Genomic DNA, 22888 nt, shown 5'->3' with positions numbered 1-22888 from the left:
TTCATACTGAGCGGGGGGGGGGGCAGCCTTGTCAACTCTAGTTGAATAACACAGGCCTCAAAAATGCTATTTTAATAAAAACTACAGACATGTTACACAATGTATAGATAATGGAAGATATCAGACATTCCCCTTGACCTAATGCAATTACCAATTTCCTAAAAGATGCAATATAAATGGAGAAATGTGCTTGCAGGTTTCAAACCAGAACTTCATGCTTCCATAGACCCTATAATAAAAATAAGATAGTCATTAAATTCCTTAACTATTATGTCTATGGTACCTACCCCAATCCACAATTAACTTTTAGTACCCACTGACACACCTTTAATATTGCTTATTGTATCATTTTTATTTACTATATTGTTTGGATTTAATCTATTGTATTCTGTACACTGTGAATGGCTACATAAAAATGCAATAAAATATATTTTAACGTAATAAGATAAATGGAGAAATCGTTCCCTAAAACTACCCCAGGAAACACATACCACTTGTCAACTTACCCAAGTCACTATGTTTAACTTTTCAAAATATGCTGCTTCTTTTCTATCCCAGATTTGGCATAGACCATCCTCAGAATGACCTCTCCCCAGTTTCAAATCAATCCATTAAACCATTTTCTAACTATAAGCCGCAGACCCTACTGCCCCCCACCAATTTCTTGTTATAATGGCGGGATGCAGTTGAGCCAACTTACACTTTAGTGCCCTATAATTATGGCTCAATGGCTTTCTATCTTTCCTAAGCCAGCCATTGGGCTTTTCCTTGACCTCACTACTGGAGACCTTTGACAAAGCCAATGTTTCTCAGCTCCACCCCATCCCAATTGTAAATATGGTCTAAACAGGAGCAGCCTAACTGCCATAGTTGTAACCTTTACTGATATAATGTAATGAAGTAATTGAACACTTGGAAGGAAAAAGATGCTAAGTAAGGATACTAAACTGTCTTATCTTCATTATTAACCAATTTAATTATCATCCCTAAAACTAGAGCAATGCATTTTTTCTCTCTCTTGTTAACAGATCTGACAGAATCTAACTGTAGGGTACGTACAGCTGCAAGACAAAGGTGTTTGTACCATGAAGACGTGCATTGTGCCAGAACACAAAGTTTGAATGCAAAGTTACATAGTCATCATTGAGATAAATGAAGAGACTGTAAACAATACCAAGTTTATACTGCCGCAGCTGGTAAAAAGAGTCCTTGTAAATGTAGTATTTTGATTTAACTATAATGTCCCCAAGCAGCTGACAGTTTGCTTCAACGTGCATTGAAGCCTCTGGTATTCTCCCCAGGTTCTTAGATTTGCTTTTAAATTCATTGCAAACCTACGTGATCTGCTCCTTACCTGAGATGGGCCTTGCCTGCCCAAACACAGTTCACTACACTTAAGATACCACCGTAGAGATGGGTTCATAGCATCTCTCATTCTAAATTGTTCCTCACACCAACTGGCCCAGTTGGGAAAGGTGTGCCATGAATGTAATACCCTGGTATTGAATTGGGCAGGAGCATGCCAGGGCGTAGTCTCCACCATCACACCCATAAATGACACAACCTAACAGCCGATTGGTCTCATTGGCTCCCCCAGACAGTCCCTTTTGGAGGAAAGTACCTGTGTCAGGTGTAGCTCCAGGAACCATATTGCAATTTTGGCCTATACCAAAGACTGCTGAAAGCAAAGCATGGGCATAACTTCCTCCTGGTTCCATCTGACCATCTAGACCAACAGTCACACCTGTGATGCTGGATGGTCCTGGTACATTGTGAAGTTCCCATCCGCTGGCCGTATGAGCTGCAGCTGGCACCAACCACACAACCAGTATGAGTGCTCCATCTTGTTCACCCATCTGCCTGGGATTCAGAGCTCTCATGAGGGTTACTGATCCACTTATACCCTAGGGCCATAGTATTTGCCTGACAGTCAACCACAGCCGTACTGCTGGCTAAGTTCTGTGAAACACTGAGCATTTTGTCAAGCTTTTCCATCAGTAGGGTCCCCTTTCCCCTTCCCTATCTATTCAGGAAGTGGTCCTGTGCTACTACCATCCACGAGCTCATCCTGAGTTCTGAAACATTGCTCCATCTTACCCATGCTGACAGACAAGGCCCTGAGTGTGTCAGCCATTGCCGCTAATCTGGTCACCCTTTCCCCTACACCTGCCCTCTTCGTAACACCTGCTTTAACTGAAGGTTCTTTGCCCTCGCCTCCCCTTCTGTTCCCACTAGCTGTAACCCATTCATATCCCACACTATACCCTCCAGGCTACTTGACACTGAATCAGCCCACTGGAGTAAAGAAGGGGAGGCAGAGGCTACATTGCTTCTGCAACATCCCATGGCAGGCATAAGAGGTGGTCTGGAACCTCATGAGGCACTACGGGAGAAAAAAGGGGCCACTCCCAGCCCATGTCAGCAAACCTCGCAAAAGCCCAAGCTCAATCGTGCTCACGTGCGAGTGGAACAGCTGCTCTGAGAAGCCTTATGAAGCACTGAGGGGGGCAATCTCAGTTTCCCCTGTGAACTAGAGGTTACCAAGGCCCCAAGCCTGCTTGAGTGTAAGCAGCTTTACAAAGTCCTGAGGGAAGAAGGTCAATCACACACCTTCCCCACCCAGCAAATCTGGGGCCAACAAGGTCCTGTCTAGTAATCCCAAAGGCAGGCCGGCCTTGTGCCTGTTTGAACCCTCAGATTCTTCAGCCATGACATATTGCACAGCTTGACAGCCCAGAATGGAGGGTGAGCAGTGTTGGGATGAGGCCTTTTATAGCCTCATGCCAAGTGTTGCAAGAGGACTGAAAGCCCAGCCCTCATGAGGTTGCATTTAATTTTGTCTCACAATGGTCAGGATCTCCCAGCCCTCATGACACCCAGCCTATTGAAGGAGACTGGCAAAAGACAATGGCATCACCTCCTAATGGCAGCTATAAATATCCCCTCTCCTTGACAGCAGCTGCCATGAGTGGGGCGAGGGCTAATGGCAACAATAAACAGGAAACATTTTTCCTGGTTATAAAATCTGCAGAAGGGATGGAAAAAATTGCACTGGTCTTGCACTGTGTGGCATAGAGGACATGAGTGCAATAAAGTAGAAGCCTTCAGACTTCTAGTTTGAAGTCTACGCAAAGAATAAATGGACACAATTCTGATATCAAAAAGGGCAATATTTAGAGGCAAGAAATGAAGATTTTAACCTTCCAAGACACTCTATTGCTGATTTGAAAGGGGCCATTCTTGAACAAAAGAACTTTTAAAACAATGACACCAGCATGAAACCACCGAATTTACTTTTTATAACAAAATTAAATTCTATAATTTATGGATTCAAGAACAATGGAGGTTTATTATCCCATTATTTTTAAACAAAATTTATATACTGCTTGTTTGTAAAAAAAACTCTAAGTGGTTTACAAAAAAACCCCATCAAAAATCTTCAATAAAACAATTAAAAACAAGTAATTAAAAATGTTTTTAAAACAATTAAAACTGCAACTAAATTTTAAAAAATACATCAACACCTATGTATCTGGGTTCGCTTGCCTAAACAAAAAGGTTTTAAGCAGGCGCTGAAAGGAACACAGCAAAGCTGCCTGCCTGATGTCAATAGGCAGGGAGTTCCAAAGAGTACGTGCTAAGAGAATTTCTTATAAATATGGAATGAGTATAATGTGGCACTGTTCTGTAGAGCAAAGTGCTCGAGTAGGCACATACGGGGTAAGGCGGTGTTGCAAATAAACTGGTCCCAAGCTCTTAAGGGGCTTTATATGCTTGTAGTAACATCTTGAACTTGAACAAAGTGGCAGCCAGTGCAAATGTTTGAACAGAGGTGTTACATGCAGGTTTCACTACCTGGCTGAAGCATTCTGCACTAATTGCAGTTTCTGAGTCAAGTGCAAGGGAAGCTCCACATAGAGTGCATTGTTTGATCCAACCTTGGAGTCAGCAATGCCTGAACTCCTGTGGCCAAGCTCTCCCGGTCCAGGAATGGTCGTAGTTGTCTCACCAGGTGCAGCTGATAAAAGGCACTTCTAGCCACAGACTACCTGGGCCTCCAGTGACATAGCTGGATCCAGAAGCACTCCCAGATGGCATATCTGCTCCTTCAGAGGGAGTGCAACCCCAGCCAAGGCAGGCAATTGACCAAATTCTGGGACACAGAAACCATTCACCCAGTGCCTCCATCTTGCCAGGATTCAAGCACAGCTTATTTTCCTGCTTTGAAAAGCATCTTAGCTCAGTGTGATAGAAACACTTTCCCCAGAAGAATCATTTGAACGCCCCATTTAAACATATGCATTGGTGGTTCAGTGGTAGAATTCTCACCTGCCACGCGGGAGGCCTGGGTTCGATTCCTGGCCAATGCAACTTTTTTTTTTTTTTGCATTGCAAAGTTCTAATTTATTATTATTTATTATATTATTATACAATGTATACATTATATTTATATAAAAATAAATATTTATAAAACACACATGCACAAGATTTAAATAATTTACAGTAACAAGCGTTTTCACTAAACTTACCTTCTGGAAAAATCAAGAAAAACCATTTTGCCTAAAATGAGGGGAAACCCCTCACATATAAGCATGTACCTACAGTGATCTAAGCAATTTCTTTCAAACAGTTCTAGAAATACATAAACCCAATAGATAACAGTATAAGTGCTTTGTATGTGATGGCAGAGAGTGGAAATTGAAATTAGGGGGGGAAAGCAGAATCATAAAAAAATACTGGAGATGCCGGGGATTGAACCCGGGACCTCACACATGCGAAGCGCGCGCTCTACCACTGAGCTACATCCCCTAGCAGCTGCCTGTGTTTCCTTAGTGAAGTATATACATTCAGTGCTTAGGAATCCTTCTGAATAATCCTTTCAGAATTGTGTACTTGTCTCAGCATGAAAGGGCAAGGAACTGAGTATAGCCAAGCCCCACCAACCAGGACCCTTGTGCGTGAAACACTACAAAACAGATACAAAAGAACACTCACTGTAAATTCCCTCAGGTGTCAAGTTGCGTTTTGCAAAGCTCCTCCTACAAGAAGGCAGGCTCTGAAAATCATGTTATCAGTTCATTGTGCTGAAATGAAGCTAGAGACATCTTCTGCTTTTGCTCGTTATTAGGAAAGGGATCTGACCTCTGCCAATCTTCTTTAAAACACACACACATACTCTACGAAAGATAGATAGGAAGAAGTTAGGTTAAGAACAAGCTAACATGTTCCCAGCTGCTTCACCCACAAGGAACACATTTTTCCAGTAAGCCAAAAAATGTTAGTTCTCTGCACATAACAAGTCATAAACTCTATCTGTTCTGTATGTAAATGTTCTTAATTATTTTTCTGTACATTCAGCCTACCATTTAAGCAGCAATGAACTAAGTGTACACACTTACAGCAACAAGGCAAAAGACAACATAGTTTATTGATATTTTTAAAAAATCTGGGGCAATAGTCCTTTTCATGTAGTGCATAGTTTTTGTATCTGAATCATGATCCCTTACAATGGATTGCCATCTTTTTGTACCCATGTACCTGGGGCTAAGCCCCATTACATACAAAGAAACTTCCTTCTGAAGTGGACACATATATCATTGTACTGTAATTTAAGTATACAGTGAATTCTTAATGAGTGCCTTGACACCAGCTCCTGCACAGCAAGAGACATGCCTAAGCCTCTTCACAAAGTTTTCACATTTTGCATTTGCCATTTGGGAAGGAGATTCTTTAACATCCACCCACACTTATTGTCTGGACTTAGAGGACTCCATTACAGAAACCCCAAGAGGCTCCTCCACTCTCACAGTAGGAGACTACTGCAGCAGGCTGGGCCCTTTAAGTATCTTGCTGCTCAGGTAGTGCTAACAATTAGGCTGTACCTGCTGCTACTGCTACTATAAGGGCTCAGTTTCAGCTTGTTCCTTGTTGGAGGAACTTCAGACTGCTTTGCATCCAAGCAGCTTAAACTGGTTGTGCAGGTGTTCCAGTTGTGCTCAGCCCCCTACAAACAAGCATGAATATCTTTATAATCACGATTGTTGGAGGTGGGACCAAAAGTTTAGCCCTACTCCAAAGTAAGTACAACTTTGACCTACACATAAGGAACTCAAGACTAGAACTTGAGACAGACTATGTTTTTGATAAAGATGCTCAATATCCATTGGCATTTGCTTACCCCTGCTTTGAATAATTGAAATTCAGCCCTTGGTGTGTCTCCAAGCCCCTCTCTACAAATAGCAGATCTCATGTGTGAAGTCCTAACACTTTAGCCAGTAATGCTATGTGTCTATGTGTTCTCATGGAGAAATAAGCTATCAGTAGCTACTAGTCCAGGTTCAGAGGCAGTATGTCATAGGAGTTGCTAAGGGAAAGGGCTATTGTCCTCGGGCCCTGTATGTGGGCTTCCTAGAGGCAGCAGGTTGGTTGGCTATTGTGGGAAACAGGATGGTGGATTAGATAAGCCTTTGGGCTGATCCAAATTGACTCTTACACTCTTAAAGCAACAGGGAAACAATATCCTATTTATTGCACCTACTTGTCACCAGGTAACAGGGTAGAATGTATTCGAAGGTGTTTTTGTGTGAGGATACAGCACAACCAAGGAACTTCTGCTGTGGGTGGAATCCAGTTTTAAATGAATGCAAAAAAGAAAACTAGAAGGAATGCAGCAACATTGTAAGCAAGTATGTCAGATCTTGGATTGGTATTTGCATAAGAACTCAGCTACAAGAGAAGGCATGCCAAGAACAATTTCTGCTGTGGAGGCACCATCATCCACATATCCAAAGTAAAGAAAAAAAAATCACTTATGTATTCAAGCCTTTTGCAAAGATAGCTTCACACTGAGGAACACAGTAGTTTTGTTATGTTTGTACAGAAAGCGGTACCGTTGCCAGCTTGCTACATTTGCAACTAATGCAGTGAGTAAAGTCATGGCAGTGTGATGTATGGCATGCATTTCAGTCAAACAGGAAATATTAATGTCATGATATTCTGCTCTTTAAGAAAAAAACCTCAGCAGATTATCCTTTAATTGTGGCTCAAAACTACTGTTTTCCTTTATTATTTTACCAATTGACACCAATGTAACTACTGTTATTACATACCAAAAGCAAAACTGTACTTTTGAGACAATAAAATTAATGGTGGTTGTCATGGAGTTAATTACTGTAGGTTTTATTCCCCTGCGGCTTTGTACTGTAGCTTGTCCATTGCTGGATTTTCCAGTCACAATTATTAGTTTCTGTAGGCAAAAGATCCTTTAAGACCACTACTAAAGCTGCTTGCCTATAATCTCACTTCTCTATTATTACCTTTCCATGCCACACTGCGGAGATTCCTTCACTCCCTTGCAAGGCTGCTGTAGGGCTTGCTTCCCCTCATATCAACTTTGCCACTTCCCATTCCAAGTTTCATGTACCTTAACTGGTGAAATTGCCAATGTTTTCAATAATGGTGGTAGTGAAGACTATACCAGGATATGATGCAGCAAATGAGAAACTAAGTGTTTTGAAACCACCTGGAAAAATAGCCATCATATACTTTCTATTACTCTAGTGACCTGCTTGCCATTCTGTATCTGTCCTATCTTTTATCGATCCCACACCCTTTTCCCCCATGATCTTACGATTACACTTCCCTCTTACAAAGTACTGTTCCACTTTCCCTGCTGGCAAACAGTTTCCCTACCAACAGGTAGTGTTCGTACTGGCAACCTTGGCTTCACTATCAGGAAGTGATATCCGTGGTTTTATTTAATATCAGCTGTCTACAGCAACCTAATTCTTGGCGGGGCCTCAGATAAGACCCATCAAGCTGCCTGTTTTTCATGCAAATTCTCCCGTATGTCACCTTCATGGTACTATTAAGTTTTAAAAAACCAGTAATCTTAGAAAATACACTCAGTAGAGCATTCTTTTAAGAGAACCAGTTCTGCATCCTATAACAACATACAAAGTGGAACCCTTCTGTCCTTCATTTCTGAGAAGAGGCGCCGCTAGATCTCCCTACCCTTATTTTTTTTTAAAATCGGAAAACCTAGAAGCATGTCAGTTATTCAAAACCCCCGCTGTCTGCACTTCTTGTCTTACTTAATAGGGTTCTGTAGCACAGCAGGACCACAATGCCTCAGGTCCCGCATGCCTCTCTTTACTAAATCATCTTTATGTCCTGGCTATACGTTGACCAGTCAGAGGATCCCACCATCCCTTCCCACTCCCGTTCTACAGCCCAAACTGACGTGGCTCCCGCCTGACAAACAACGCCCCTCTCTGTGACCTCATCAACCTAAAACCAATCCCAACGCGAGAAGTGGCTTCTCTCCATCTCGCCAGCCCTCCTCTCGCTTCCTTTGTCCACTTTTCTTGTTCCTCAGCTTCTCCGCCCCAGGATTTGTTTGCATTTCTACTTGAGTGGCAGGTCGTGATTGGTAGCTTTCAAGTTAACCAATCAGAGAGAGGCACCTCAGAGAAAGTTTGTAGTTTTTTTTAAAAAATCCGCAGAGGTTGCGCGCACATATACGCACGCCACTTGGCAGAGTCACGCCTGCGCGTGTAACAGCATTCTCATTGCTAATTAAATCAGAAGGGGAGCTTTAGGGATGCGGAGTAGACAAAATACGCGGGAGGTCCTGTTACAGATAGAATAGTGCATTGCAAACAGTCAATTCATTTGGAAAAAAAACTGCAGCTGCAAAGAGAAATTTGTGGCTTACATCCTGTCAGACAGAAGTTTCTGTTGGTTGGTTGACCTCTCAGGCTCCCCTGTCTCGTTCCCTAACCAATCGGAGAGAACGACGTTCTGAACGATCGCCTCGGTGGAAGGGAGGAATAAAAAGAAGGGGGGAGACTAAAGGAATTAGACGCTGGAACAAGAAGTAAAAGGATGAATTTCAAAAAAGTGTGTTTGTTAACGCTTCTTCTGGCGCTGACTCAGCTTGCTATATTAGTCAACTCCCAAGCTGAAGAACAAGGGGGCGGTAAGTGTTCTTTCCTCCGAAAAGAGCTGATGTATCCAGATAGGGAAGGGGTGGTCGGGTTATCTGCATGTGGGCTAGACAGCCCACGACAAATGAGTAACAAATCTTTTTGTTGATGGGATGATCGAAGTCTTCGGATTCTACCTTTGGCCTTCTGCTGTGGAGGGACGGGAGGGGAAGAACAAGTTGACTAGTGAGAAGTGATTAAGAAAAAAATTAACTAGAGGAAAATAAATTGGGCTAAATAGTAGGTGAGAGGCGATATTGGCATGTGAGAAATCAGAACTAGTCTATTAAAGGCGAGAGCTTGTTGAACTGAAGGTATTTTGTTTAAATATATTGGTCTGCTTACAGGATTATGTCTAGTACTTTTTTCTCCACATTTACAGACTTTTTGTGTGGCGTCTACATCTTTAATATTTAGTGCTGACAAGTCTACCTATTATACTTTTTGTAAATAACCAGTTATGTTTATAATGTGAATTCTCAAGAGGAACTTTGTTTAGAGGTTGGAAGGTTTCCAAAATTAAGAAAAGCCAAAATTCTCTTTAGCTATAGTAGCTAAGTAGTAGCAGTATATTACTGGGCGCAGATGCTAGCAGCAGTAACAGGCCAGAACTGTAACTTCCTTGGCTGCTTCCTGCAGGTATCCAGTCACTGTTGGAAATACCTTACAGCTGATGAAATGGACTCCAGTCCAGGAAAGCTTAAGCTTGTTGGTCTTTTTAAGGTGCCACAATACTCTTTGTTTTGTTGTCTTTGCTTTCTTTGTTATTTTTTGCTGCAGCAGATTAACCTGGATGCTCCTCTGGAAATTGTTGAAAATAATGCTGAACCTTTATTCTGATCTAGCAAGGTGATTCTTACAGACTTATGGAAGTAAAATTAGGGATAAGGAAAGCAAAACAGCAGTAAATGAAATATTTGTACACAAGCTTTATTTGTATTAATGTTTGGGGTTATGCATATAAAGCAAGGTTGCTAGACCTCAGTAATGTCTGACAAGTGATATTTAGAAGAAATCTATAGCTCTGTGGCTGGAGCACATGCTTTGTGTGCAAATGGTCTCGCTTAGTCCATAGCATCTCCAAGTAGGAATGGGAAGTCTCTTGTCTGGAACCCTAGAGAATCACTGCCAGTCAGTACTGCAGATGATATGAGGTGTGATCTGATGATACAGGGCAACTTCTTACGTTGACTCCTCTTGCAAATGCAAAAGCAGAGTTGTGTATTGCATAAATCCAACACACAGGGTTTGTACAGCATATATTCATGCTGGATTAAGCCAGTTGTTTGCTCTGTCACACAAATGAGTTCTCTGGAGAGGCTATGTTTACTATTTTAACCATATCAATTTAAACACCTGTAATTAAACTGGCCTAAACCCTGTTATCAGTTCGGCTTGCATGTGTAAATTGAGATTAACACCAGAATTCAAGGTAGAAGACCTTTATTTTTCTGTCTTAAAATAATAATTTCTCCTTCAATCAGTTCACTGTTATCCCAGCATTCCTTGTCATTTCATCTTGTTGAAGAAAGTAACCTAAGGTTACCATTTTGGGGTCTGATAGAACCAAATATTCTATTGAAACTTGTCTAAAGAATTTTGGGAAATCCAAGTACCTTGCAACATGGGACATGTTGTTAGACACTTCTGTAAATGATTGTAGGTCAGGGCTTTGACAGCTAGAAAATAAATGTCCGTCGTGGCTTATCTACTTCTCTCCACTTATTAGTTACTGAAACCTCTCCATTCTAATATAGGCTGAATTGTAAGCCTGAATTTAGGGTTGTTGTTGATAGATAAGTTTTTCAGGTGGCATGATATGTGTATTGTATGCCTGTTGAACTATAATCAAATGTTCAAGCAACAAATTTCTTCTTACATTTTCCACAGTGCCATTTGTTGCTTGATGTAGACTTGTTAATTCCAGACAGTTCACCACTAGCACGCTCTTTTTATACATAGAATAAATAAGAAATTTATTTATCACAAATAATTTTTACTTTTTTCTTTATAAAATCAGCCCACCAAGGGGGAAGGGGAGTTCTTGCAGGCCTATACTAGGAATATCACAAGAAATGGAAAACCAAAATAGGACTCCTGTGAGCCTGGCTAAGAGACTGGGCTAGGGAAGCTCAAGGGTAGGGGAGCTGAATTTCATAATTTGATTTGAACTAACGGGCTATATCGTTGGCTGCATACACACCATACATTTGAAACACTTGGTTTCCCTCAAAAAATCATGGGAACTGTAGTTTACCTGAGCTACATTACCCAGCACCCTTAAACTATAATTCCCAGGATCCTTTGGGGGAAATCATGAACTTTGAAAGTGCTTCAAATGTATGGCTTGGGCTTGATGAGCTCTAGTTCCATTCCTTGACCAGGATTCCACTTCTCATTAACCATTATTGTCATGTAGTTGCTAACACAAATTTTGAGCATATTGAGAATCTATTTATGTGGCCCATGAGTTGCCTTCCAAACATTTGGCTTCACTGAAATAGGATTGCATTGATAGATTTAATATGAATTGCAGTGACAACCTAGTGTGATGCGTTATATGTTTGGGCTGCCTTTGAAGACTGTTTGGAAACTGCAGCTGGTACAGAATTCAGTAGCCAGATTGGTCTTCTATCAGACCATCATGCCCCAGATGCAATCATGACATGACTACATTAGCTTCCAATTAGTTTCTGGGCTCAATTCAAAGTGTTGGTTTTGACCTATAAAGCCTTATATGCAGCTCAGGACCTCAAAGACTGCCTCTCCCCATATGAAATAACCTGGACCCTGCATTCATAGTGCAAGGCCCTTCTCCTTGTATCTTCTCCAAGGAAGGTGGGGATGGTGGCAACATAAGAATGGGCCTTCTCGGTGGTGGCTCCCCATTTGTGGTATGCTCTCCCCAGAGACACACCTGGCACCATCACTGCTTTTAGGTACTAGGCAGAAACATCTTTATTTCCACAGGCTTTTGACCCTTATTGGATTCTATGATGTATATTTGTGGCCTCTTTTTGTGCTCATCCTTTTGGTGGGGTGTGTTTGATCTGCCCTTTTATATATACATTTATGGATGAGCATTTTAGGTTCTTATTTTATTCTTGTTCTTAGCTCTGGTTTTAATGTTTTGTTTTTATATTATAACTCATTTTGAAACACTTGTGAAAAAGGCAACTTAGAATAATAGCGTATTTTCCCTCCCCCTTCACTAGACTTTGTTGCCACAGAGGGGACTGATGATGAAGACGACGACAGTGACGACGACAGTGACGATGACAATGACGATACTTCAGAAGTAAAAGAGGAAAATGGTGTGTTGGTATTGAATGATGCAAACTTTGATACTTTTGTTGAAGGCAAGGATACTGTCCTGCTGGAGTTCTATGCCCCATGGTAAGCATCATGCTTCAATGTTTCCATCCTCCTCCTTGAAGTTCATGCTGCAGACATGGCCTGCCATGCATATACTAGTGATTACCATGGTGAATACTGTAAAATGTTTCCTCTTCTCCCAGTGTGAATTTCCTTCCACCTTACCATGGCTAAACAGAATGTTGGCACTAACATTGACAGTGGTTAACTAAGCAGTAACTAAGCAGTGGTAACTAAGCAGGTTACTCTGCTTTTCCTGATCTGCTTCAGACATAAATGTCAAATTCTGATTCACAGGGAATGTTAGTTAAGATGGGTAGCAAAGTGACAAATAGGGGTGTGTCTGTAAAATCCTTACTTTCTAATTATATTTGCTTATATTATAGAAATTCCCTTATAACACCATAAAATAGGATGGAAGCTAGTATTCTTTTTATTTTAAATCAATGTACTACATTTTGTGATTTATTTTCCTCTGTAGTATATCTATAGCTCTTGGTTGTAAGGAAATTGCAGACATGAAAGTGTGGAGAAGAAAAATATGGTTTTAATATTGGTGCTGCTGTAATGCGCGACCATATTAGAAAGCAAGGGAGAACTCAGGCTGGGGAGGGAGTGTACAATCCCATGTGTGCCAGTAACCAACTGTGAAAAGACTGCCTGTGTTAAGTCTGCACTTAGCCCTTGACAAGGCAAGGGGCATTCACAAGTGATTTCTGTTGCCTGAAGTGGTACATTCAAAGGAAGTCTGTACCTTATGAATTTTCTGAATGCATATATGTCAAATCTAAGGGGATAACTGCATGTTGCCTTTATGTCTTCTTTTTTTTCTAGCCAATCTAGAGGTGATTGGTAGTGGGGAGGGCTTATGGCTCATGTGTAGTTCCTGCGCAGGGTCGGAGCCTGTGCAGTGAATAGAATAATGGGGGAAAGTCGCCAGATGCCTTCAGAGTGAGAGTCTGTAACGGGTGGAAAGCTGGCCCTCCCTGGGTGTGAGAGAGAGGCGTAGTAGATGTGTGAAAAATATTGAGTGGGTCTGACTGCTCCCAATTCTCGCAGAGGCCTACTGGAACAGTTGGCTCAGGTAGGTTTTCCTAGTGGGCTCTTCTTGGGTCCATATCAGGTGTTTAATAGGAGTAAGGAGGGACATGGGTGATGCCACCCCAATTTCAGTGATCACAGGTAGAGGGAAGTATAGCCATGGGGAGGTGGTGAATTACCATAGAAGATAAGGGCAAGGCTATCTACTCCTTGTTCCTTCCTGCCACTCCTCATTGATGGGTTCCTCGTTGCTCATCTGCTGTGCCCACTGGCCTGTGTGTGTTGTTGTTTAACATCAGATCAGTACACAATAAGACCACATTCATCCATGATTTGATCGTGGATGAAGGTGCCAATTTAGTGTGCATTACCAAGACCTGGGTGGGTGAGCTGGGAGGAGTTGATCTGACCCAGCTTTGCCCACCTGGATACTTGGTGCAACACCAGCACAAGCTGCAGGGACGGGAAGGGGGGGGGAGTTGCTGTGGTTTATAGAACTTCCACCTCTGTCACCAGGAAACCGCTCTGTCTTGGAGCTGGCTGTGAGGGCCTGCACCTGGCGTCGTGCCAAGGAGACAGTAAACTAGGGTTGCTGCTGGTGTACCTTCCAGAGGCCATCTCGGCTATGGTATTGGGGGAGCCCAGAATGATAGTCCTGGGTGATTTCAATGTCCATGCTGAGGCTGCCTCTAGTGTTCCAGCTTGGGACTTCATGGTCTCCATGACGATCATGGGGCTGTCTCAAGTTGTCACCAGCCCGACGCATAGGGCAGGGCACACCCTCGACTTGGTTTTTGCTCCAGGTGGAGGAAGGGGTGGTCTGGAGATGGGAGGGTGGATATCACCCCATTGTCATGGTCAGACCACTTCCTGATGAAGTTTAGACTCATGGCTCCGTTCCTTCACTGCAGGATTGGTGAACAGATTAAGATAATCCTTTTCCGAAAACTAATGGAATCCACTGGATTCCTGAGTGCCCTGTGGGAGTTCCCAGTAGATAGAGTAGGTGACCCTGTTGAAGCCCTTGTCACACTGTGAAACAGCGAGACGTGTTGGGCTCTTGAGCCCGGTTTGCACCTTGGTACACCAGTGAGCTAAGGGCAATGAAACAAGCTGGACAATGGCTAGAGCACAAGTAATCCCCAGCGAGGTGTCCAGTGCAACGTCTGCTGCAACTTCTTGGGAACAGTTTCAGTTGATGCAGCCTGATGACGTGGACAAGGTGCTTGCCATGATGCAGCCAGCAACATGTCCTCTCAACCCTTGCCCTTCTTTGTCATGTCTCCTGCCCCCACAGGGCACGGATTGCATGCTTCAGACCCAATTCCCACCCTGAGGGCAATTGATCTGGAACCCAATCACCAAATTCTCCTTGCCAAGGCTGTGCAAAGCAACACCAACCCTGCAAGGTAGAAGATAGGCTGCCACCACCCCTTCACTGGTTCAACGCTGAACTAGGGGAACTCAGAGCCCAGAAATAGGTAAACCAAGGTTCAATATGACAAGAGCCAAACTTACACTCCTTGTCCAGAAACCTCTGGTAAAACCCCCAAATATACTTAGGCTTAACTTCTTTGTCCTTGGTAGTTTCGTGGTCAAATGGTCAAGGTGCTGGATTCAGAACCACCCTTACCCTCAATGAACACACCAGGTTAAATAGAAGTAGCTTTATTAAAAAATATAAGTGCATATCAAAATATAGCAGCAAAACAATTCCTCAAAACCACACACCCAACCAGGGGTTCAGGTACAACATAAGAGGTTTCAACACACAACAAGAAAATAACAAACTAGCTATCCTGTCTGCTTACTTAGGAGGTAGTTAGTTGTAATCTCATCGCTCCTCAGAGAGAATGGCATCAGGTACGAAACAATGGAACCCCACTTAGGTGACCACCAGCAGGATGGACACCTAGGGAGCAGTTCAGCGAGAACAACCGAAGGGAACAAAGGCTATGGGTCTCAAACCCTATACTTAAGGAAAAAGAAACCCAACGGTCCAGAATTAATTAACCAATCAGGCTTTCTGATGTAATCCCTTCTCAATGCTTCTTCACTTTTTCGCGCCTTGCAGGTCCCCCTCCCAACGGTGTTCTCAACCTTCACAGGCCTGCATGGCCTGGAGCACCAGGCTCTCACTGATTAGCAAAAATAACCAGGTGTTTCTGTTCAGGCCTCCCTAACTGCTTGAAGCTAGAAACGAAACTTAACATTTTTCCCTTTCCAGAGGCCTGTTTCCCGACAAGATGTAACTCCCAGAGTTCTTTGTAACTGAGCCATGATATTAAAAATTAGATTACCAAATGCATAGAAATTTACAATTTCATGACATTCTTGGCTTATTAAAGCTTGCCAAGGGGGTTTGACCGAGTGGATCCAGAGTGTGGTCAATGCATCATTGCAGGAGGGAGTGGTTCCAGCTGCCCTGAAAGAAGCGGTGATCCGACCGCTCCTGAAAAAGCCCACCCTGGACCCATTGATTTGCGACAATTGCTAACCGGTCGCAAATACCGCCTTCCGTAGGGAAGGTTATTGAGAGGGTTGTGGTGCAGCAATTGCAAGTACTCTTTGATGAAACAGATTATCTTGACCCATTGCCGTCTGGGTTCAGGCCTGGTTATGGGACTGAATCAGCCTTGGTTGTCCTGATGGATGACCTTTATCGGGAGAAGGACAGGGGGAATGCGACCCTGTTACTCTTACTTGATCTCTTGGCGACTTTTGATACAATTGACCATGGTATCCTTCCGGGCCAGCTTGGTGAAATGGGTATTGGAGGCACTGTTTTACAGTAGTTCCGATCCTATCTCCAAGGTCGTTTTCAGAGAATAGCATTGGGTGACTGTCTTTCGATCCCCTGGCAGCTGTGCTGTGGGGTGCTGCAGGGTACCATCTTGTCCCCCATGCTGTTTAACATCTATATGAAGCCTTTGGGAGCGGTCATCAGAAGATTTGGAGTGAGGTGTCAGCAGTACAGTGACGATACCCAGCTCTATTTCTCTGTAACTTCTGAATTGGGAGAGGCCGTGCAAGCCCTGCACCGCTGCCTGGACTTGGTGGTGGCCTGGATGAGGGCCAGTAAACTGAGTCTGAATCCTAGAAAGACGGGGGCACTTTGGGTTGGTGGTTCCCGAGTTCGGATAATTGGTCAGTTGCCTGCTTTGGATGGGATTGTACTCTCTCTGAAAGAGCAGGTCTGTAGTCTGGAGTTGCTCCTGGATCCATCTTTGTCGCTAGAGACCCAGGTGACCTCTGGCTAGGAGTGCTTTTTACCAGCTTCGGCTGGTAAGACAGCTATGGTTGTTTCTGGACTGGGATAGCCTGACCACTGTTGTCCATGCACTGGTAACCTCTCAGCTGGATTATTGTAATGTGCTCACTGGGGCAGGGTATGGCCAACATTGCACCCTGGTGCTGAAAGAATTGCACTGGCTGCCCATTTGTTACTGGGGCAAGTTCAAGGTTCTAGCTGTGATTTACAAAGCCCTATACATCTTGGGACCAGGATACCTGAAAGAACGTCTTATCCCTTATATACGCAGTAGATCACTGCACTCTGCAGGTGAGGGGCTCCTGTAGATATCATCTTATCAGGAGGTTCATTCTGCACAACATAGGAAATGGACCTTCAGTGTGGTGGCACCTACCTTTTGAAATTCCCTCCCCTTAAATATTAGATAGATGCCATCTCTGTTATCTTTTCAAGGTCTTCCTCTTTCAGGAAGCCTTTAAAGTTGAGACCTTATCCCAGTCTGCGTCTGTGTGGGAATTGCTTTTTAATATGTTTTTAAACCTTTTTAAAAAGTATGTTTTTAACCTTTATTTAAAAAAAGATGTTTTGAAATCTTTTTTAAAAAATTTAAAGCTTTTTTTTAATACATTCAACATCTGTTTTTATGATGTTTTAAAGAATTTTTAGTGCTTTTGTTTGCCACCCTGGGCCCCTCCTGGGAGGAAGGGCAGGATATCAATCAATCAATTAATTAAATGTCTTCTGTGCTCAAACTCAACTCATGCGTCTGAGACTGTGTATACTCTGCACTACTTCAACAAAATTCTCAATTATTTTTTAAAGAGGGCTGTACTGTTTCCTTCACCTGCCATCACAGAGATGGCTGACAGCTCACCTCATGTACAGCCCATTGAATTATCATTTTGAAAGCATCTAAAATCTACTAAGCACGCTTATCTTTCTTAGCGCTGATGTGTAGCTGCACACATGATCAAATGGAGGAATGTAGCAGTGTGAACAGTTCCTTAAAGTATTGAATTGGATCAGCCTGGAAGCACTTGGGTGCACACAGCTTCACTAACGCCTGGAGCCCACAAACCCCAATTGTTGGAGAGACCCAGAATTTTGCTTTCCAGATAGACTGTCTCTTTCCTGGCAGCAACCTTTGTTCCTTCCCAAAATGTGAGCAGAGCTGGTCAAACCGACTAGATAACTACTGCGTTGCAATAAAATCAGCCCTATCCTTTCTGAAAAATGGTGCTGCAGAAATTTAGTAGTAAAGTTAAACTCTTACTTGAAATTATTTTATTTTTCTTCAGGTGTGGACATTGCAAGCAGTTTGCACCAGAATATGAAAAAATAGCCAAAGCACTGAAAGAAAATGATCCTCCCATCCCAGTTGCCAAAATAGATGCTACATTAGCCTCTGCTGTGTCAAGTCGCTTTGATGTTAGTGGCTACCCAACTATCAAAATTCTGAAGAAAGGGCAGCCTGTGGATTATGAAGGCTCAAGAACAGAAGCAGGTAAGCAGTACCAGGCTTCTTATCTTGCATATAATAAAAGCATAAAATGTTGTCACTCAACCCACATTGCAGGATTCGTAGCGCCACATCACAACCCTGAACTTGCGTGAAGCCAGAGTAAATCACAATCCTGGGATTTGCATCCATCAGGGTGGGGTAGAGGAGCAAAAGAGAAGAGAGGTTACACAACAGTAGTGGCTGCAACATGGGAGCAAGAAGGGAGACACACTGATAAGGGAAAGGTGATAGTTTAAAACAATAAGAGAGATCTGAATAGATGGACAGGGAAGGAATATTGTGGGGGGGTTTAACCAGGAGAAAGCAGAGATGAGTACAGCAGGGAAGCTAACACAGGGCAGCATTTCCCAATTCCCTTCTCATTGTACTCAAATCCTTGCTTGCTCTACTCAAACCTCTGCCATTCTTCAAAACTTCTAGTTTTCTCTGTCTCTCTCAATTTGTGCTTCACTGAAACCTCTGCAGTTGTTTTAAACCACCACTTTTTTCCTTTCAGTGTCCCTCTGTTCTTGCTGTACTTCTCCCTTTTCAATTCCTCAGCTGCCTTGTGTGTGAGAGGGTGGAGCCCTCAGGTATTCCAAAGTACCTTCATAGTATCTTCACACAATGTATTTCATTCCTGGTATCATGTTTTCTCTTTAACATGAAGTTCCAGATCCAATGTAGTAGTTTAGAACAGGTATTTTATTAACAAGCAAACACCCCTATATGTAAAGCTGAACTTCATCTTCTCTAAACTGCTTGTTAAGATTCTGTTATCTTAAAGATTCAGCAACATCTATCATCACAAGGAGATGCAAAGGGGGCTGCAGAACAGGAGAGAGGGGAGGAGGCATGGAAATGGGGGTGTTTTGTGTGCAAGGGGAAGTTGAGAAAAGGGAGGATGACAAAAAGGAGTAAAGGTGAAAATGGGGGTGCAGGTGGGGGTTTCAAAAGAAGAAAATAGGAGGCATGGGAATGAGGTGAAAGTGAAGGGGGTACAAAAGATGCTGCAGAACAGGAGGGGATGGTGACTTTGTACTTGGGTGAAAGGTGAAAAGGGTGCTTAGTAGTTGCAACGTGCAGGAGGAGGAAGGTGCAGGAGGTTACCATGGGGGTGGTCAGTGTGCTAGGGGAAGTTGCACAGGAGGAGGAGGAGGAGGCATGGACATGTGGGTGAAGGTGAAAGGGGTGCAAAGCAGGGCTGCAGAATAGATAAGTGGCTTCAGAAACGGAGTTGGAAAGCAAGAGATAGGAAGAGAAAGCTCTAGAGGGTTGACCAAGGTGACCTTCTTCATTAAAGCGTTATCTGATGCTATATCTATTCTCATATTACGTTTACCTATAATCTACACCCATATAAACCTTATATCAATGATTTCATCTAAACTATACCTTATATTATCTTTAGTTTTGGTATTTTATAGCCCCTATCATTTCATTTCAGCTTGCTAGGGACAGCAACAGGTCGTTCTTTGCAATCTTCCAATGGTACAGAGACAGTTAATATTTCTCTTCTGTTTGCCTTTATTAAATGTTCCATGGTCCCCACAATGTCTTTTAATTATCTGAGGTCTTTTCCTTATGCTTTATTTAAAAGTACCCTTAATCTCTGATATCCCCTCTATTTAAACTAAAATCTTATATCACCCAACTCCTTTACCATTTAAATGGAATAAATCACACTTAAACTTCTAATATACTCAAGCTCTTCACCTAAAGACCGAATCCGCTGACCACTCAACCAAGGAGAAGATGAGGGTGAAATTTTTCAAAGCAAATTTCCATTGCTTCAAGGTGGGATAAGGTAGAGTAATGGGGAACTTCAATTACTCTGTTACCTGTTGGGAGACAAATTCTGCAAATATGGCCCCTTCAAGAAGTTCCTGATTTGTGTTGGAGATAACTTTACATCCATAGTAAAAGACCAAGAAAAGAAATGGTGGTACAGCTACTCGGTGAGGATGGCAAAATAACAGATGACAAAGAAAAAGCAGCAGTGCTCAATTCCTACTTTGGCTCAGTCTTTTCCCAAAAGAGGGTCTATGACCCTCCTGGCAAACGTGAAGGGACAGGATTGCAGCTTGATATTGATAGACAAATGGTCAAGGAATACCTAATCACTTTGAATGAGTTCAAATCTCCAGGGGTCAATGAACTGCATCCCAGCATATGGAAGGAACTGGCTGAAGAACTCTTGGAACTGTTATTATCTTTGTGAAATTGTGGAGGATGGGTGAAGTGCCAGATGACTGGAAGAGGGCTAATGTAGTCCCTATCTTCAGAAAGGAGAACCTGGGAACTAGAGATGAGTCAGTCTGACATTGATCCCTGGGAAAATTCTGGAGCAGATTATAAAGCAGTCAATCTGTAAGCACCTTGAAAACAATGCAGTGATCACTAGATGCCAACATGGATTTATCAAGAACAAATCCTGTTTGACTAATATCTCATTTTTTGAGATAATCTTACCTTATTTTTTGATTGGGTAAGTATGGGCTGCACAGAACAGCTATCGGGTGGATACACAGTCTGTTACAGATTCGTATTCAAAGAATGCTTATCAATGGCTCCTTCTCAAACTGGGGGGTGGTAACGAGTGGGGTATCAAAGGGCTCAGTCCTGGGCCCAGTGCTGTTCAACATTTTTATGAATGACTTGGATGAGGAGGTGGAGATAATGCTTATCAAATTTGCAGATGATACAAAATTGGGAGGGATAGCTAATATCTTGGAAGACAGAAACAAAATTCAAAGGGATCTTGATAGGTTGGAGCATTGGGCTGAAAACAACAGAAGGAAATTCAACAGGGATAAGTGCAAAGTTTACACCTAGGAAAAAGAACCAAAGGCACAGTTATAAGATGGGGGATACTTGGCTCAGCAATAGTACATGCGAGAAGGATCTTGGGATTGTTGTTGATCACAAGCTGAATATGAGTCAACGGTGTGATGTGGCTGCAAAAAAGGCAAATGCTATATTAGGCTGCATTAACAGAAGTATAGTTTCCAAATTGTGTGAAGTATTGGTTCCCCTCTATTCAGCACTGGTTAGGGCTCATCTTGAGTACTGCATCCAGTTCTGGACACCACACTTTAAGAAGGATGCAGACAAACTGGAACAAGTTCATAGGGCAACGAGGATTATCAGGGGACTAGAAACAAAGCCCTATGAGGAGAGACTGAAAGAATTGGGCATGTTTAGCCTTCAGAAGAGAAGACTGAGGGAAGATATGATAGCACTGTCCAAGTACTTGAAAGGTTGTCACACAGAGGAGTGCCAAGATCTTTTCTCAATCGTCCCAGAGTGCAGAACACAGAATAATGGGTTACAGGAAGCCAGATTTCAGCTGAACATCAGGAAAAACTTCCTAACAGAGCGGTAAGTCAATGGAACCAATTACCTAGGGAGGTGGTGGGCTCTCCAACACTGGAGACCTTCAAGAGGCAAAGTACAGCCACGTGTTGGGTATGCTTTAATTTGGATTCCTGCATTGAGGAAGGGGTTGGACTCGATGGCCTTATAAGCCCCTTCCAACTCTATGATTCTGTTCTATGATTCTGTGACTTCTCTTGATTGTAATATATGAAAACATAGAAACCTTTATATTTCAAATTGTACACCATTGACACCAATAGATGGGCGCAAAACTCACATTTGCCTTGATCTTAAGAACTGATTTACCACACACTTCAGGAAGTTGGTGTTAGTTTCATGTTCTTGTTGGGAGCACAGGATGCCATGTGGTTGTGTGACCATTTTTCCCAACAATGGCACTCCCTTACAGATATTACTACGAGAGTGAGTTTTACTAACTCTCTTGTCAAACAAGAGTTCCCCAAAGACCCTTATTATGGACCCCTAAAGCATTCAATCTTCTAAACCCAAACAACCTTTTTCAACCTGACAGCCATATATTGTTCTGGACAACCTGGGAGTTGTGAAGGGGACTATGTCCATTTCAGAAGCATCTTCATCTCCCTTTGGGGAAGAGGTCCTGGAAAAGGATGCACAGGACACTTACTACATTACTGAGATGTGAAAAGTAATCCTAATGCAGAATATTTTGGATTCAAACTTTTAACAGGTTAACTGCATTGCAACATCACCAGGGAAAATAACTAATGTTTACTGAAGGATTTTCTAGAGGATGTCAGCTAGGAATAAATCTGGAGTACTGCTGGTAATAAATTCTTTTCTACGTACAATATTAGAACTGCAGTCTAGAATTTGACATCAGTGTCAGTTAAGAATAAGGACTTATTTGCATACATCTTTAATTCAATGGGTCACAAAGTGGAAGTTCAAGGCCTACCAGTTTTGTAGCTCTCCCAAATGGGTAGTTGGAAGACTGATGGTGGCATGTAGACAGAGATTGTTCCCCTGTATATTTTATTTCTTAAAACAGTACCCAGTGTGCTGTCATACTGTAACATGACTTAGACCCATGTTGAATTCTGTTTGTATGTGGATAGGAATAGGCAGGGAACATATTTAGCCTGCATTGCAATATTATCCTTTAGTATACATCTTTATTTCCACATAAAGAAATGGCTGTCATACTTTTCTCCTGTGTGTGTGTGTTATGTGCCTTCAAGTTGATTATGACTTATGGCAACCCTATGAATCAGCAACCTCCAGTAGCATCTGTCATAAACCACCCTGTTCAGCTCTTGTAAGTTCAAGTCTGTGGCTCCTTTTATGGAATCAATCCATCTCTTGTTTGGCCTT

General features: G+C 42.5%; 1 protein-coding gene, 1 long non-coding RNA gene and 2 other non-coding genes across 7 annotated transcripts in view; 2 read left to right on the top strand and 2 right to left on the bottom strand.

The window, feature by feature from the left end:
- Positions 1–61: 61 nt before the first annotated feature.
- Positions 62–8387, bottom strand: LOC133365076 (uncharacterized). 3 transcript variants are annotated; one of them, XR_009758105.1, is made up of 4 exons: positions 8290–8387; positions 7317–7522; positions 4996–5177; positions 62–229 (listed from the first exon to the last, which is right to left on the bottom strand). It is a non-coding gene; the product is annotated as an uncharacterized LOC133365076 (long non-coding RNA). The 3 variants fall into 3 exon arrangements; XR_009758104.1 differs by lacking the exons at positions 7317–7522; positions 8290–8387 and adding an exon at positions 6179–6415; XR_009758103.1 differs by lacking the exons at positions 7317–7522; positions 8290–8387 and adding an exon at positions 5883–6040.
- Positions 4300–4370, top strand: TRNAG-GCC (transfer RNA glycine (anticodon GCC)). Its single transcript has one exon. It is a non-coding gene; the product is annotated as a tRNA-Gly (tRNA).
- Positions 4738–4809, bottom strand: TRNAA-CGC (transfer RNA alanine (anticodon CGC)). Its single transcript has one exon. It is a non-coding gene; the product is annotated as a tRNA-Ala (tRNA).
- PDIA4 (protein disulfide isomerase family A member 4) overlaps positions 5927–22888 on the top strand; it is a 34577-nt gene continuing 17615 nt past the window's right edge. The window contains exons 1-3 of one of the 2 annotated variants that reach the window (XM_061586385.1): positions 5927–6077; positions 12203–12383; positions 17955–18160. In XM_061586385.1, the coding sequence (XP_061442369.1) occupies positions 6017–6077; positions 12203–12383; positions 17955–18160 (448 nt within the window). In that variant the 5' untranslated portion in view covers positions 5927–6016. Of the gene's footprint in view, positions 6078–8475; positions 8981–12202; positions 12384–17954; positions 18161–22888 lie in introns of those variants that run through there. The other variant, XM_061586384.1, reaches the window with a different exon arrangement.

Source organism: Rhineura floridana, chromosome 10 (assembly GCF_030035675.1).
Source record: "Rhineura floridana isolate rRhiFlo1 chromosome 10, rRhiFlo1.hap2, whole genome shotgun sequence".
In the NCBI taxonomy this organism is placed as follows: Eukaryota; Metazoa; Chordata; class Lepidosauria; order Squamata; family Rhineuridae; genus Rhineura; species Rhineura floridana.
The sequence above is the reverse complement of the archived record's forward strand: the minus strand, read 5'-3'. Positions and strand labels throughout refer to the sequence as shown.